The 16,834-nt window shown below is 63.5% G+C and overlaps 1 protein-coding gene across 1 annotated transcript; it reads left to right on the top strand.

Moving 5' to 3' along the window:
- Positions 1-208: 208 nt before the first annotated feature.
- Positions 209-5,270, top strand: LOC140708619 (mucin-6-like). The gene is made up of 3 exons (XM_073004803.1): positions 209-360; positions 3,734-3,796; positions 4,933-5,270. Exons 1-3 carry the CDS (start codon positions 309-311, stop codon positions 5,175-5,177), a joined length of 360 nt encoding a protein of 119 aa, XP_072860904.1. The 5' UTR covers positions 209-308; the 3' UTR covers positions 5,178-5,270.
- Positions 5,271-16,834: the final 11,564 nt, after the last annotated feature.

Genomic DNA, 16,834 nt, shown 5'->3' with positions numbered 1-16,834 from the left:
GGGGTGTTTGCAGGGCCTTCGGGGGTGTGCGTGCGTCAGCCCCCGCTGGGAGTGGGTGATAATGGGACCGTTGCCTGCAGGATTTTCCAAAGAAAGCCGAGTCCTGATAAAGCAGGCCCAGATCCTGTTTGGCCACCGCTGCGCCCGCCAGCAGTGGTGATTAAGGGGCTGGACCGTGGGGCGCAGGCGGGTGCGGCGGGGGAGGGCCCACCACCCTATATAAGGCTCCCAGGACTGGCCATTGGAGCCGCACGGGTGGCAGCAGCAGGCCTGCCGGGCCCAGCGCGAGCTCCTCTCCACCGTGCACCATGCTCCGGCCGTGGCTGCTGCTGTCCTGCTGCGGAGCCCTGCTCAGCACTGGTGAGTGAGGCCGAGGGGTGCCGGACACTGCGGTGCCCTCAGAGGGGCCCTGGGCTTTCTCGCCTTGCCAACTTGGCTGGCCCACGTGGACACTGATGGACGGAAGGCCCCACCTCGGCTCTGTGACCAGCCCCTGCTGCTGGGCCCGGGTCCCCCTCGCAGCCTCGGTGCTGGGCTCTGCCAGTTGGGGTCAGGGACCCCATGGGGCCTGGGCAGGGACGCCCTCCTGTGGGCTGACACAGCGGCCAGCAGGGGAGGACGCTCGGCTGGAGTGGGGTCCGGAGGTCCCGCAGGAACAGTGGGCAGATGTGCTGGTGCCCAGGCCTGGCGCTCTCCCTCCCGCCGTGGGGTTCTGAGTCCCGAGAGGTCTCTGGAGTGTGGGGGACAGAGGCACGGTTCCTGCTGCCGTGGGCCTCAGTTTCCTAGTCTACAGAAGTGGGGGATGCTGCCTCCCCCGGTGTGGCCGCTGTGGGGGGAAGGGAGGGGAAGGTGCGCAGCCATTCTGGGCTCAGAACTGCCGCAGGCAGCCTGCCCTCTCCCCCACGCTCCCCTGCCCAGCTCAGGCAAGATCCAGGAGGGACTGACATCCTGGATCCTCTGCCAACCACCTGCCCTGCGGCTGCTGCAGGTGGCCACCAGTCCTGCCCCAGGCCCCCAGAAGGAGCCAGCCCCAAGGGGTCCCTCTGTGGCCACAGCCTGAGGCCTGGGGAGACCCCTCTTGCTGACCAAGGCACCAGCCCAAGGGCCTCTGTGTTCTGTGCCCCTCCTTCCTCTCCAAGCTGGCCCCTGACCCTCCTCCACAGCCCAGAGCTCCCTGGGGTGGACGCTGGCCGGACAGAGCTTGCCCTCGGAGCTGCTGCCAACCTGGGACCTCGGGCTCAGAGCACAGTGGGACCCCCCCAGGGGTGCCCCAAACCCGCCCCACCCCTTCTCTCCCTTGAAGCCCCTTCCCCACCACGCTGGGCACCACCCTTCAACGGTGGGAGATGTGGGGGTCTCTGAGCCCTCCCAGCAGTACCCTCTGCTTGGACCCCGGCCCCCACCTGCACACCTGGCACAGCTTGGGGACAAGTGCCAGAAAGTGGGGCTGAACTTGCAGCAGAGCGAGACCCCTAGTCCCTTGGGTCACCACCCTGGAGCCAGGGAGGAAGGTGTGATGAGGCCCAGGGAGCCTGGAAGTCTGGGCTGTGGGCAGTGCAGAGGGTGGAGGGCCAAGTGGGGGTGTCCGGCTGTTACCCCAGCAAATGCTCTCTGAGCGCCGCCTCTGCCAGCACGGGAGGGGCCTCCGCCGGCAGAGTGTGGAGTCGGGCAGCTGTGCTGCAGGCCTGGGCCGCGGTGGGCCGGGAGGCAGGGGTGGGTGGCCGCCAAGCATGCAGAAGGAACAGCGCGCACCTGCCGCCTCGGGCTCGTCCAGGGGCTAAGAGGCCGGGGGTGGCAGACCAACCCACCCAGAGGCCCATGAGCCTGGCCGAGGGATGAGCCAAGGGGAAGCACAGCCAGTCTGGGCAGGAACGCAGGAGCCTCCTGCTGGGCTTCAGACAGAGCTGGAGGCAGCCGACTTGGAGCCAGTGGACCCGGGGAACCTCCTGCAGGTGGGGCAGGGCGAGGGCGGTGGGGGGCACAGGGGACGCAGCAATGAGGCACCCACCCGGGGCAGTGGAGCCAGCCTGGCAGGGCCGAGGGCACTGAAACACGGGCCTGAGGTGTCTGTGCTGCAGCAGGGACGGCCACCAAGTGCCATCCCCCATCTGAAAGGTGGAGAAACTGAGTTGCAGGGGGCATTGCCCAGGGGAGACCTGTCACAGCTCTGCAGCCTCCAGAGGTGCTGGCCTAGGGGTGGGCAGCCAACTCCTCCTCCCGCTCAGAGCTCTCCCACCCCTCCCCCACCTGAAGCCAGTGAGGGCTCCATCCCAGGAACCACTGAGTTCCGTGGCTGAGGGTTCCGTGTGTTGCACACTCCTACAACAGGTGCTTCTGAGCCCCACGGATCATCCCTGGAAGGAATGGCAGGGGGCTGAGGACCACGACACCTGCTGGGACCCCCAGGAAGGGGATGGGTGAGGGGTGGGTGCTCGCCAGGCTCAGGGCCCAGCATGAGCCACCCCCACCCAAGTCTGGAGTAAACTCAGCTTACATTGGGGATAAGCCAGGTGCAGCCCATCAGAAAACGATCTCAAGGCCAAAGGAGACCACAGCCAAATGTGTGTCCCCCACAGCCAAGACTAGCATTCTCCTTAAATCCAGTCACTCAAATATCCAACACCTCCTGCCTGTGCCAGAGAGGACTCACCCGGGTGGCCAAGGGGCAGGCAGCCTGGCTCCTCCCTGGACCGTGGGTAACACCATGCCCCAGCCGACAGGCCCCTGCCCCTGCATCACCAGAGACACAGGTGTCCAGCGGTAACGGGGGCAGCACCAAGTCAGTCCCAGAAAGTGGGCAGAGCCGGGGGTGGGAGCGCAGGTGGGGAGTGGCAGGAACGGGATCTCAGAGCTACGTCTGGAGGGAGGTGCCGTGAGTGCCCTGCTAACCAATGGGCAGGGACAAGGAGGGTCCCGGCCCTGAGAGGGGTCTGAAGACGTCACGGGTCCTGCTCAGGTGCCCCACCAGTACTCAGACATCGGCGGCCCATGGGAGCCACAAGAAGGGCCATAGTCCTGGAGGCAGGGTCCGGGGAGTTACCCAGAGGTGGTAGAAGTCTCCCTCTGGGTAAAGGGGATGGGACCTGGGGGGTGTCGGCCCCACCCCAGCCTCCGCGAGTCAGAGTGGGGCATCCCCCGCTGCCCTGCCCTGGAGTCACCATGACTGGGCTATCTGGACATTTCTCTGACAACAGTGGCCTCAGTGCCAGGCCTGACATCAAGGCTGTCTCAAGGCTGACGTGCAGGCAAGTGGCCATGTTTAGAGCCACTGAGGGCAGGGAGAACTGGCCGTGGGGCCTTGGCACAGACCCCTCAGGGAAACCAGGCGGCCAAGCTGGGGAGGTGGGCACAGCCCGTTCTGTTGGCTCCACTCTCAAGCCCCTGCCACCCACACCAGCCCCTCCTCGCCCTGCCCAGGAGCCCCAGGGATGAGTACCCTGCACACAGGGTGCCCATCATCTGCCGAACCCCAAGGGGCTGACGGCTGAACTGGGACTGAGTGGACGAATGAGGAAGTGAATGAAAGCAGGGAAGGAAGCCGGGGCTCGTGAAGGACAACACGAGAGGCCGAGCGCTTGGCCTGCTGTTGAGGCCTTGAGCCCCGTGAGCCATGGATGCTTCTCGCACTCCGAGCGTGTGCAGGGCACAGGCAGAGCAGCCCTGGGCAGAGGTGAGCGGCGCCCTCAGGGATGACAGGGCAGCCCCACACCGACCGCGGGTCCCATCCACACAGGTCTGGCCGACACTTCCTACACCAGCCCAGGCCTCTGGAGGCCGAAGGACTCTCCACAGACAGGTAAGAGCGCAGCGGCCGCTGATCCTGCCGCCCAGACCACCCAGGTCGGGTGTGCAGGAGAGAGGGCCCCCCAAGACACACACATCCAACACACATACACACACATGCATGCACCAACAAACATGAACACACATGCACATGCCAGCATATGCACACATACCAATATACACATGCACATACACCTGACACACACACATACATGACACAGATGCATGAGCACACATCACACACACCCAACACACACTACACACAACCAACACACACTACAGACACACAACCCAACACACACGCACATACACCCAACACACGACACAGACACAACCCAACACACACGACATACACACACACCCCCAACATATACATACACACACACCCAACACTACACACAACCCAACACACACTAGACACACAACCCAACACACATGCACACACACCCAACACACACCCAACACACACCCAACACACATGACCTACACACTCCTGACATACACATGCACACACCCAACACAGCCCAACACACATACACACCCAACACCCACCCACGCACACACATCCCAGACATGCAAACGTGCACACATACAACATGCATGACTTACACATGTGCACGCATCCAACACACAACCCTACACACACATGCACATGCACCTTTGTACACACCCTACACACACCTGAGACGTGCCCAACACACATGCACACCAACACACACGCACACACCCAGCATGTACACACAAGCACCCAACACACATGCCCAGCTCACACACACACATGCACACATACACAATCACACACACCCAATACACATGCGGGTATGTATTGTACACGCCTACACAGCTCTCCAACACACACCCCCAATGCACGCATGGACACACCTGACACGTATGCACACACCCCCAACACACACATACGTGTACACACACACACGTGTGTACATATGCCCACAGCAGTGCTGACTCCTGGCCAGGCATATACCATAGCACTCAGGTTCACTCAGATGCCCATGTCTGGGGTTTCCACAGCCTGGCCCCAACTCTAAAACCCTGGCCCAGGGAGATGAGTGACCTCTCTGCCTGCCCTAGCCCTGCCCGGCCAGGATGGTGGGGACACAGGGTTTTGTGTCAGCACTGCTGTCTCTGTAGCCCCAGACAAAGGCCAGTGCTCCACGTGGGGGGCTGGTCACTTCTCCACCTTCGACCACCATGTGTACGACTTCTCGGGGACGTGCAACTACATCTTCGCGGCCACGTGCAAGGACGCCTTCCCCACCTTCAGTGTCCAGCTGCGGCGAGGTCCAGACGGGAGCATCTCGCGGATCATCGTGGAGCTGGGGGCCTCCGTCGTCACCGTGAGCGAAGCCACCATCTCAGTCAAGGACATCGGGTAGGCCAGGTGGGCTGGGGCCCCGGGGCCCGGGGGCCGGAGGACTGAGGGGCCACCACCGACTGCCCTCGCCCCACAGGGTCATCAGCCTGCCCTACACCAGCAATGGGCTCCAGATCACACCCTTTGGCCAGAGTGTGCGGCTGGTGGCCAAGCAGCTGGAGCTAGAGCTGGAGGCCGTGTGGGGCCCCGACAGCCACCTCATGGTGAGGAGAGAGGGGCCGGGGTGGGCCTGGAGACCCACAGCACTGGGGGGCAGGTGGGACTCTGGAGGGGCTGCCCTCCTTGGGAGTCCCAGCCAGCCCTCAGGCTGCCATGCAGCCAGGCCCTTTGTGCCAAGCAGTGCTGACCCCTGGCCAGCAACGTGAGCTAGGACTGGGTTTTGTGGGTGACTCGGTTTCTCCACTGGAAAATTAGGCTCCCACAAGAAGCAGCAGACAAACAGGGTGGGGGGATGGTGGGGGCTCTGGGTCCAGGAGCAGGAACTGAGAGCCCTCCACAGCGGATGAGGGGCACCCCGGTCCCCTAGCTCCCTGGCCCCCAGCAGAGCCGTCTCCCGCAGGTTCTGGTGGAGCGGAAGTACATGGGCCAGATGTGTGGGCTCTGCGGAAACTTTGACGGGAAGGTGACCAATGAGTTTGTCAGTGAGGAGGGTAGGTGGAGGCAGGGCTGGGGGCCTCTGGGGGAGCCTTTAGGTGGGGGCCAGGGCTGGTGGGGGCCTCTGTTCTGAGCAACAAGGGTAGGTGGGGGTAGGGCTGTGGGTCTCAAGGTGGGGGGCAGAGCTGGGGGGCCTCTGTTCTGAGCAAGGAGGGTAGGTAGGGGACAGGGCTGGGGGGCCTCTAGGTGGGGGGCAGGGCAGGGGTGCCTCTGAGGCCCAGCCCCCACGGTGCTGATCCCTGTCCTGTACCCCAGGCAAGTTCCTGGAACCCCACAAGTTCGCTGCCCTCCAGAAGCTGGACGACCCCGGTGAGATCTGCACCTTCGAGGACATCCCCAACACCCACATCCGGCAGGTCCAGCATGTAAGCAAGGGGGCTCCCGGTGGGGCTGACCCCAGGTCTCACAGGGTCGCCGAGACCACCAGGGTCCCCCACAAGCAGCCCCATCACAGATGCCCTGCCCTGACCTCCCCAGTCGTGGTGGCACGGGGTGTGGCCTTTGCCCCCATGACCCTGAGTGGCCCCCCCAGGCCCAGATCTGCACCCAGCTGCTGACCCTGGTGGCCCCCGAGTGCAGCGTGTCCAAGGAGCCCTTCGTGCTAAGCTGCCAGGCAGACGTGGCCGCAGCCACCCAGCCAGGCCCACAGAACAGCAGCTGTGCCACCCTGTCCGAGTACTCCCGCCGGTGCAGCATGGTGGGCCAACCCGTCCGCCGCTGGCGGGGCCCCGGCCTGTGCTGTGAGTCCAGGGAAGGGTGGCGGGGGGCAGGGAGGCCGAGGGCTCCAGACCCAGCTCTCCCAGCCCCTGGACTGCCTGATGTGCCACCTGCATCCCTCCTCATCTGAGAGACAGGAGATCCCGGCTGCTGCTTCTAGATGGAGGAAGGGCTGGGCTAAGTCCTCCACCAAGCTAGGGTGGGACAGGGAGGGGTCGGGGGGGACCCTCTCACCAGAGCCGTGTGTGCCCACAGCCGTGGGTCAGTGCCCAGCCAACCAGGTGTACCAGGAGTGCGGCTCGGCCTGTGTGAAGACCTGCTCCAACCCGCAGCACAGCTGCTCCAGCTCCTGCACCTTCGGGTGCTTCTGCCCAGAAGGTGAGGGCAGTGGCAGGCACTCACTCTCCCCGGGACCCCTGGAGAGAGCCCAGGGACAAGGGGACGTCAGACTCCACCCACCCCGACCCGGCTCACCCCAACATTCTGCCGTCTGAGTCCCAGCCCCGGTGCCTCTTGCCCTGGGACAGGCTTTTCCCGCCCGGACGCTTGCAGCCTGCAGGTCTCCCAGCCATGGCCACCCCTGCAAACCCACAGGCAGTGAGGGCTGCTCACTGGAGTCGGGGAGCAGCTGAGAGAAGGCAGGGTTTGAGCTGGGCCCATGGGACAGTTACACATCCCTGCCTGCTGGCGGCCACCACTCACCAGGAGCCTGGGCCGGGCACACTGGCACGAAGGGCTGTGCACGCACAGGGCCTGACGTAGACTTGCAAATGCAAGTGCAGCTGGAGTGAGAAGTCACGGCCCAGGCTGGAGGGGGCGTCTTCTCCAAGCCAGGTTACAGGGTGGGGGGCGTCTCCCTGGAGCCAGGGAGGGGCCGCCTAACAGGAGAGTGGGAGGCAGTCAGTCCCACCCAAGCCCCAAGAAGCCCCTCTATTGCAGGTACGGTCCTGAATGACCTCTCCAGTAACCACACCTGCGTGCCCGTCACCCAGTGCCCCTGTCTGCTCAACGGCGCCATGTATGCCCCCGGGGAGGTCACAATAGCCGCCTGCCAAACCTGGTGAGTGGGGCGCTGGAGGGGGCTCTGGCTGGCCGGCAGGAGTTCCGCTGGCCTAGGGCGGGTAGGGGTGTGCTGTCCAGCTCCAGCGGCCCTGCCCACCATGCGGTTGCCCCCATGCCCACCCACAGCCAGTGCACCCAGGGCCGCTGGGTGTGCAGGGAGCGGCCATGCCCTGGCCACTGCTCCCTGGAAGGTGGCTCCTTCGTCACCACGTTCGACGCCAGGCCCTACCGCTTCCATGGCACCTGCACCTACATCCTCCTCCAGGTAGGACAAGCCCTGTGGCCCGTGGGGAGGGGCACTCCTGGTGACCCCACCCATGCCTGAGCGCCACCCCCTCGCAGAGCCCCCAGCTTCCCGAGGACGGTGCCCTCATGGCTGTGTACGACAAGTCTGGCTTCTCACACTCCGAGACCTCCCTGGTGGCCGTGGTCTATCTCTCCAGGCAGGTAAGGCCTTCCCGAGCCCGTCCCTGGCAGCAGGGCTCCGCTCCCTGGCGCCTGCGCCCTGACTCAGGCCACCCTCTCTCCAGGACAAAATTGTGATCTCTCAGGACGAGGTGGTCACCAACAACGGAGAAGCCAAGTGGCTGCCATACAAGACTCGTACGTCCTGGCCCAGTCCCTGGCCCCCCAGAACGGTGCCTTTGGGGCGGGCTGCAGTGGGCAGGGAGGGGGCTGAGACGGCCCATTGAGCACTGTGTCCTGCAGGCAACATCACGGTCTTCAGGCAGACGTCCACCCACCTCCAGATGGCCACCAGCTTCGGGTTGGAACTCGTGGTCCAGCTGCGCCCCGTCTTCCAGGCCTACATCACTGTTGGGCCCCAGTTCAGAGGTCAGACCAGAGGTGAGTCCCTGCCCCTCCGGGTGGCCCTGTTGCCTCATTCCTATGGGGCCTGGCCATGACCAGGGGAGGAGAAAGGTCCAAGAGAGGTTCACACAACCCTGTGTGTCCGGGGAGCCCCCGGGGGTAACAGGCACGTGTGGCCCACGTGGCTTCTCACCCAGGGTGCTATTAGAGGAAGGACGGGAGCTCCAGGGCGTGTGGGCAGGAATGGGTGCAGGAGGAACAGGCTCAAGCTGAACTCAGGCCTGCCGGCTCAGGGCTCTGCGGCAACTTCAACGGGGACACTACGGACGACTTCACCACCAGCGTGGGTATCGCCGAGGGCACCGCCTCGCTGTTTGTGGACTCCTGGCGGGCGGGAAACTGTCCAGTCGCTCTGGAGCGTGAGACTGACCCCTGCTCCATGAGCCAGCTCAATAGTGAGTGTCCGGCCCCCAACTCCCCCTGGCTGCCCCCCAGCACCCACAGTTCTGACAGACCCCTGGACTCGACCACAGGCCCAGCTGCCAGGGTGGGGGGTCCCTGGGAGGAGCCGTGGCTGGAATGGGGAGGGGCCAGGACTCACACCCGGGCCTGTCGTCCCCAGAGGTGTGTGCGGAGACCCACTGTTCCGTGCTGCTGAGGACAGGCACGGTGTTCGAGAGGTGCCATGCCACAGTGAACCCCGCGCCCTTCTACAAGGTGAGGGCCCGAGGGCGTCTTGGGAGGGCTGCAGGGAAGGCCGTGGTGGCTGACATGGTCTCAGGCACCCAAAGGCATAGGTTTGGGGCCCCCACATCCCCAGGGCAGGGTGCCTGCCACCAGCCCATGCTGGCTCTCTGCCCGCAGAGGTGCGTGTACCAGGCCTGCAACTACGAGGAGACCTTCCCCCACATCTGTGCCGCCCTGGGCGACTACGTACACGCCTGCACCTCACGGGGCGTCCTGCTCTGGGGCTGGAGAAGCAGCGTGGACAACTGCAGTGAGTGCCCGGCAGGGCTTGAGCGGGATCACAGCAGGCTGGGCTCATGAGGGGGTGTCCTGGGGCCCCAAGCTCTGAGGCTCTGCAGTGCCCGGAAGGCAGTGGAGCCCAAGCTCACCCTCCCCAACTGGCCCCTCCTGGAGGGTCTGATGCCCGGGTCCCCCACAGCCATCCCCTGCACGGGCAACACCACCTTCAGCTACAACAGCCAAGCCTGTGAGCGCACCTGCCTGTCACTGTCGGACCGGGCCGCCGAGTGCCATGCCAGTGCAGTGCCCGTGGATGGTTGCAACTGTCCCAATGGCACCTACCTGAACCACAAGGGCGAGTGTGTGCGCAAGGCCCAGTGCCCGTGCACACTGGAGGGTTACAAATTCATTCTGGCTGAGCAGTCCACCATCATCAACGGCATCACCTGGTAAGGGGCCAGGCAGGGGCCAGGCGGGGGGTCCCTGCCGGGCCCCGGGGGCTCACGCAGCCTCTCTCTTGCAGCTACTGCATCAACGGGCGGCTGAGTTGCCCGCAGCGACCACAGATGTTCCTGGGTACGTACAGCAGCGCCGGCCACAGGCTGGGACTGTGAGGGGCCCCGGCTTCCTCTCAGTGTCCTGACTGGGTGCCCCTCTTTCCTACAGCCACCTGCCAGGCCCCCAAGACCTTCAAGTCCTGCAGCCAGTCCTCCGAGAACAAGTTTGGGGCGGCCTGTGCCCCCACGTGCCAGATGCTGGCCACTGGTGTTGCCTGCGTAAGGGGGCGCGTAAGGGGGCGCGCAAGGAGCGGGAACGCCCAGGCCCCACCTGGGCCATGAGGGAGTTTCCACAGAACCCCGGGAGACCCGGCCATGTTCTGCCCTGCGGCGGGTGCCTGGGGCTGGCCAGGAGGTGGGAGCAGCCCTGTGGCCGGGCAGCTGGAGGCCCCAGGGGCTCGTCTGCAGGGCTCCCTGAGGACAGTGGCCAGCACCAGCTTGGGGAGGGTGGGTTGTCCACGTGTAGGGGTGGGTACAGAGTCCCAGCACCTTCCACAAGGTGGGGGAAGCTTTGCTAAGGCAATAAGCCCAGCTGCCCACAAAGGCCACAGAGTAGGGCTCTATTCAGGGAGAGGGCCTGGGAGACAAGCCAGGTGGTCTCTGAGGGGCCCAGGGCTGGGCAGCGGCTGGCTGAGGCCACCCTTCCAGGGGCCGCTGACGTGCCTCCCTCCAGGTGCCCACCAAGTGTGAGCCTGGCTGTGTCTGCGCCGAGGGCCTCTACGAGAATGCCGACGGGCAGTGTGTGCCCCCTGAGGAGTGCCCGTGTGAGTTCTCGGGGGTCTCCTACCCTGGCGGAGCTGAGCTCCACACCGACTGCAGGACCTGGTGAGACAAAGCCTCGCTCCAGACGCCATGGGCTCCTGGGGCTGTCTGGGGCAGGCAGGGGCTGCCCAAGGTGGGGTTGTCCCGGAGGTAGGGGCATCCAGAGGTGCAGCCTGGCCTCTCCAGGGACCACACCCAGTATGGCAGGAGGGCCACGGGCCTGCCACCCACACCTGCTGTCTCCACAGCACCTGCTCCAGGGGGAGGTGGGCCTGCCAGCAGGGCACCCACTGCCCGTCCACCTGCACCCTCTACGGGGAGGGCCACATCGTCACCTTCGACGGCCAACGCTTCGTATTCGACGGCAACTGCGAGTACATCCTGGCCACGGTATCCACCGGGCGCGGAGCTGCGGGGCCTGGGGACCCAGAGGCACGTCCCCCGGGGCTCCTCCTCAGTGCCCTCTCCCTGCAGGACGGGTGTGGTGCCAATGATTCACAGCCCACCTTCAAGATCCTGACAGAGAACGTCATCTGTGGGAACTCCGGGGTCACGTGTTCACGCGCCATCAAGATCTTCCTGGGGGTGAGCAGCCAGGCAGACTCTGGCAGGGCGGGAGGGGCGGTAGGGGGCCCCTGCCACATAGCTGGACCCTGCCCACTGGAGCCTCCAGGTCCTGCCCCGAGGTGCAGCTCTCCCCGCCTGCCTCTCCTTGAGGGGTGCCTGCTGCCCCTCCCTGGCCACTCAGGACCAGGGGTGCTTGTCCCCCACAAGGTTTCAGGGGCTGCGCAGTGTCTCCCAGGCAGAGGGGAGGGACTCTCCAGGAAGCCCGAGCTTCAGCCCTCAGCCCTGTTCCAGGCATGCCAGGCCCTTCTGCCCCAAGCTGGTTCTCAGCAGATGCTCCTGTGCATGGCCTTAACAGACCTGGCAGCTCTGCCTCTGAGAGCTCGGTCCAGCACAGCTGTGCCACGGGCCGGGGGAGACAGGCAGTCCCATGCCAACCCTACTCCACAGGGCCTGTCCGTGGTGCTGGCAGACAGAAACTACACGGTCACCGGGGAGGAGTCCCACGTGCAGCTCAGTGTGAGGCCAGGCACGCTGAGCCTTGTCGTGGACATCAGTGTCCCCGGAAGGTACAACCTGACACTCATCTGGAACAGGCACATGACCATCCTCATCAGGATCACCCGTGCCTCCCAGGTACCGCACGCCCTCTGCGTCCTCCCAGACCCTCCCCGATGCACAGTCCCTGGGCCCGGCCTGATGCCGCTGCCTGCAGGATCCCCTCTGCGGCTTGTGTGGCAACTTCAACGGGAATATGAAGGACGACTTTGAGACGCGCAGCAGGTACGTGGCGTCCAGCGAGCTGGAGTTCGTGAACTCGTGGAAGGAGAGCCCGCTGTGCGGGGACATGCGCTTCGTGGCGGACCCCTGCAGCCTCAATGCCTTCCGGCGCTCCTGGGCCGAGCGCAAGTGCAGCATCATCAACAGCCAGACCTTTGCTGCCTGCCACAGCAAGGTGGGCACCGGGCAGAGGGCTGTGCGCCTGCTCCTCCACAGATGTCCGGTGGGGGTCGGGGGGGGCTGGGGGCCGGGCCCTGTCTCGCCCAAGGTGGGAAAGCCAGGCACGGTTCTCCCTCCATGGGATCCCAGACCAGCCAGATCAGGGTGCAGAGAGGTTCAGACCCTCTGCCTGAGCGCAGGGCCCTGACATGGGGCCGACTCGTGCACTGTGGCTGTTTAGCAGCCCCTGGCCTCTGGCCACCAGATGCCAATAGCACCCCCAGACAGTGCCATGAGTCCCCTGGGGCAGCATGGCCTGGTGGGGCCCCCTGCTCAGGAGCCGGTGGTCCGGGAGACCTCCAGGATGCAGTGCATGTGCTTCCTGGCCCAGGGTGTGACCCAGTCATCGGGGTGCAGTAAGAACTGAGAGGATGGGGGCAACCCATGGTGGAAGAGCATGGCACTGGCCCACTGAATGTGAGCGTGGCGTAGGGGAAGCGGAGACCCCGGGCAGGGCTGCAGTGGTCATGGTTAGTGGCAGCGTACCTTGGTCCCGATGGCGGATCTCACGGCGTGAGCTCGGGTCAGGCCTCCATGGCAGCATCGGCTTTGGGAGCGTGACTGGCGGTCAGGGCTGAGGTCCATGTGCTGCCGCTCACCCAGTCCCAGTGCCCTTGCCGCCACACTCTGGCCTCACCACCCTGAGGGCACTGCAGGTGGCAAAGCCTGGTGCCCCGCCATCCCCTGGCGGCCAGACACTGACTGGCACACGGCCCTGCAGGTATACCACCTGCCCTACTACGAGGCCTGCGTGCGCGACGCATGTGGGTGTGACAGTGGCGGGGACTGTGAGTGTCTGTGCGACGCTGTGGCCGCCTACGCCCAAGCCTGTCTAGACAAGGGTGTGTGTGTGGACTGGAGGACCCCGGACTTCTGCCGTGAGTGACCACCCCACCCACAGGTTGCTCCAGCCCCTGACACCCAGCACCACTAAGGACCAGCGCAGGGCTGCCCTCGCCCACAGGCCCCTCTCCCTGGACAGGCACCAGGCTGTGCCCTGCAGGGCCACCCTGGTCCTCCCGCAGCCCCCAGCTGCCCAGGGGAGGTTTCGCCAAGAGGGCCCAGGCCTTCCCCGCCCACGCTCAGGTTCCATGCATGCCCAGGGGAACCACTGGGTCAGGGCCGGGGCCAGGGCCAGGAACCCCGCCAGCTGACATGTCCCTTCCTCCCAGCCATCTACTGCGGCTTCTATAACACGCACACGCAGGACGGCCACGGCGAGTACCAGTACACCCAGGAGGCCAACTGCACGTGGCACTACCAGCCCTGCCTCTGCCCCGGCCAACCACAGAGCGTCCCAGGCAGCAACATCGAAGGTGCCAGGTGGCGGGGAGGTGACGCAGATACACAGGGGGACCCATTCACTCATTCATGCACATTCATTCATTCACACACATTCACTCATTCACACATTCACACATTCATTCATTCATGCTTATTAACTCACACGCATTCATTAATTCACACATTCATTCACACATTCATTCACTCACACACATTCACGTTCTTTCATGCAGATTAATGCACATTCACGCATATTCATTCATTCACACACATTTGTTCATCCACTCACACATTCACGCATTCATTCACGTACCTTCATTCATGCTCATTCATTCACGCAGTCACATTCACGCAGATTCATGCACATTCATTCACGCATATTCATTCATGCACGCACATTTGTTCATCCACTCACACACATTCACACACATTCACTCATGTACATTCATTCATGCACATTCATTCACGCACATTCACTCCACATTCATCCATTCACGCTCACTCATGCACACTCATTCAACATATTCATGCTCATTCATTCACGCATTCACTCAACACATTCATTCATGCTCATTCACACATTCACTCATGTACATTCACGCAGATTCATGCACATTCATTCATGCACATTCGTTCATTCACTCATGCACATTCACACATTCATTGACATTCACACACATTCACTCATTCACACATTCATCCATGCACATTCATTCATTCATTCATGCTTGCTTATTCATTCAAGCACATTCGCTCATACACATTGATGCATTCACTTGCACATTCATTCTTTCACACACAGTCATTCACTCGCTCAGCAGATGCGTCCTGAGCACCTCTGTCCTCCAGGCCAGTTCCAGGTCAGGGGACCTGGCCTTACACAAAACAAACAGTCCTACACCCTGGGGCTTCCCTCCCAGCCAGGGAGAGGTGCCTAAGGAGGCAGAACCAGTGTCAGCCAAGGCGCCCACCATGGAGGGGAGAAAGGCAGGCCAGGGCGGAAGAGCTACCCCATGGCTTCCGTGCCACACAGGGTGGTTGGGGTCCTTGGTGGGAGGCAGACGTGAGGGTGAGGATGGGAAAGGTGAGGCGGGGAGCCAGGAAAGTGTCCAGAGGAGCAGCCAGGAGCAGCCTCGTGCCCAGAACCCTTGAGAAAGCCAGGGCAGTGGGCAGAGCGAGTGAGGGGCACGGGGCTACAGAGGGGTGTGGGGTACACAGAAGTGTGGGATGGGGTGTGCCCAGGATGCAGGGGACTTTGCGAGCCCTGTGGCTGACCCAGGGCAGATGTCTGAACGCAGATGGTCCTGGGATTAACAGGTGCTGGCCCAAGCGGTGGAGGAGGGTGATGTCTGGAGCCAGCCGGACACACGGGACAGATGCACTGGGGCTCAGGAGGGCAATGCAGGGTACCTGCATTGGGGAGCACAGAAGAGGGGTGCCAGTGTCTGAGGTCCAGGGGGAGGTGAGGACTGGAAGATGGCACTGAAGCCCCAGCCTCGGGTGATAAGCAGGAGATGAGAGGCCAAGGCCTGAGGAAGGCATGGCGGGAAAGGAGTGGCTTAGAGCAAGGTGCGCGGGTGAAACTAATCCCTGCACACTGGGAGGCCGAGGCAGGCAAATCACCTGAGGTCAGGAATTCGAGACCAGCCTGCCCAACATGGCGAAGCCCCATCACTACTAAAAATACAAAAATTAGCCGTGCATCATGGCACATGCCTGCAATCGCAGCTACTTGGGAGGCTGAGGTAGGAGAATCACTTGAATCCAGGAGGCAGAGGTTGCAGTGAGCTAAGATCACGCCACTGCACTCCAGTCTGGGCAACAGAGCGAGACTCTGTCAAAAAAAAAAAAAAAAAGGCAGAGAGGAAGGAGGCCGCCCGGGCAGGAAACGTGCAGGTGAGCCTGGCTGGCCACTGGTCACACAGCCTGGCTGTTCTCCACCGTAGGCTGCTACAACTGCTCCCAGGATGAGTACTTCGACCACGAGGAGGGGGTGTGCGTGCCCTGCAGTAAGTCCAGTCAGCTGCCCTGAGAACCCCTGCCCCTGCCTACATGGAGGCAGAAAGCACATCTGCATCCCACAAACAAGGGAGAGAGCCCTCGGGCGCTGTGAGCCTTTACATGAGCTCTGGGACTCAACTGTCCGGGACCCTGGCCCCTTGGGTCTCCAGAGACTCAGGCAGCCTCCAGCCCATGGCAGCAGAGAGAAAAAAACAGCACTGAACCCCGTTGGGCCCTCCCATCCCTCTTCCACCAGCCCCCAGCTCCCCCTACCCTCACCAGGCCTGCCAGGGTGCCTGGGGTAGAGAGTGGGAATCATACTGGGAAGTAGAAAGGGAGAGAGGGAAGGGTAGGCTCCCAGCCCCTCTGATCCCCTCCACCTCATCCTTGGTGAGCATCTCTGACTCAGGCCCTCGGAGCTCCTGGAGGCCCCGTGGGGTGGGGAGGCTTCGAGCGCCACAGGGAGCTGACGCCATCTTCTTGCAGTGCCAGCCACCACACCGCAGCCATCCACCACAGGTGATTGCACGCACACTAGGTGCCAAGGTGACGCGGCCCTTTCCTGGGCTCCCCCTGGCTCCCTGGACAAATCTGTTGGGTGGGAAGCAGGGAGGGGGCAGGCAGTACCTGTGCCCTTCCCAGGTCTAACCTGGCAATTAGAGCTGGGGGAGGAGCTCAGCCCACAGCCAGGCAGCAGCCTGGTCCCCGTGGCCCTGGCTGGATCCACGGATGAGCACACAGTGGGGCCTCAACAGGTGACCGCCGCCATGCAGAAGGCCCGGCCAGGAGCCAGGCTGCACTCAGAGAGCCACGGGCCAGCCCTCAACTGAGTGCCTGGCACATCAGCCTCTGCAGGGCTGCCCGGCTTCAGGGCCAAGCAGGCAGTGGGGAGGGTGCTCCCCAAGGATGTGCCAGTGCCCTGCAGCCCTGATGGCATGTCCGTCCACCCAGGCTCACGGCCCACACAAGTCTGGCCCACAACGGGAACCTCCACCACCATCGGGCTTCTCAGCTCCACCGGACCCTCACCCAGCTCCAAACACACCCCTGCCAGCCCCACCCAGACACCCCTCCTTCCAGCCACGCTCACATCCTCCAAGCCCACGGCCTCCTCAGGAGGTAAGGAGTCTCCAGATGAGCCCATGGAGAGGGCAGCTGCAGGGGGTCCTAGGTACACCTCTGGGGTGGGTTCAGGGATGGCCCCGCTTCCTGGCTCAGATCTGCCACTAAGCAGATTCTCAGCATAGAATTTCCTATGCTTGGGAGCCAAACTGGGAATTTT

Source organism: Chlorocebus sabaeus, chromosome 1, assembly GCF_047675955.1.
Source record: "Chlorocebus sabaeus isolate Y175 chromosome 1, mChlSab1.0.hap1, whole genome shotgun sequence".
Classification (NCBI taxonomy): Eukaryota; Metazoa; Chordata; class Mammalia; order Primates; family Cercopithecidae; genus Chlorocebus; species Chlorocebus sabaeus.
The sequence above is the reverse complement of the archived record's forward strand: the minus strand, read 5'-3'. Positions and strand labels throughout refer to the sequence as shown.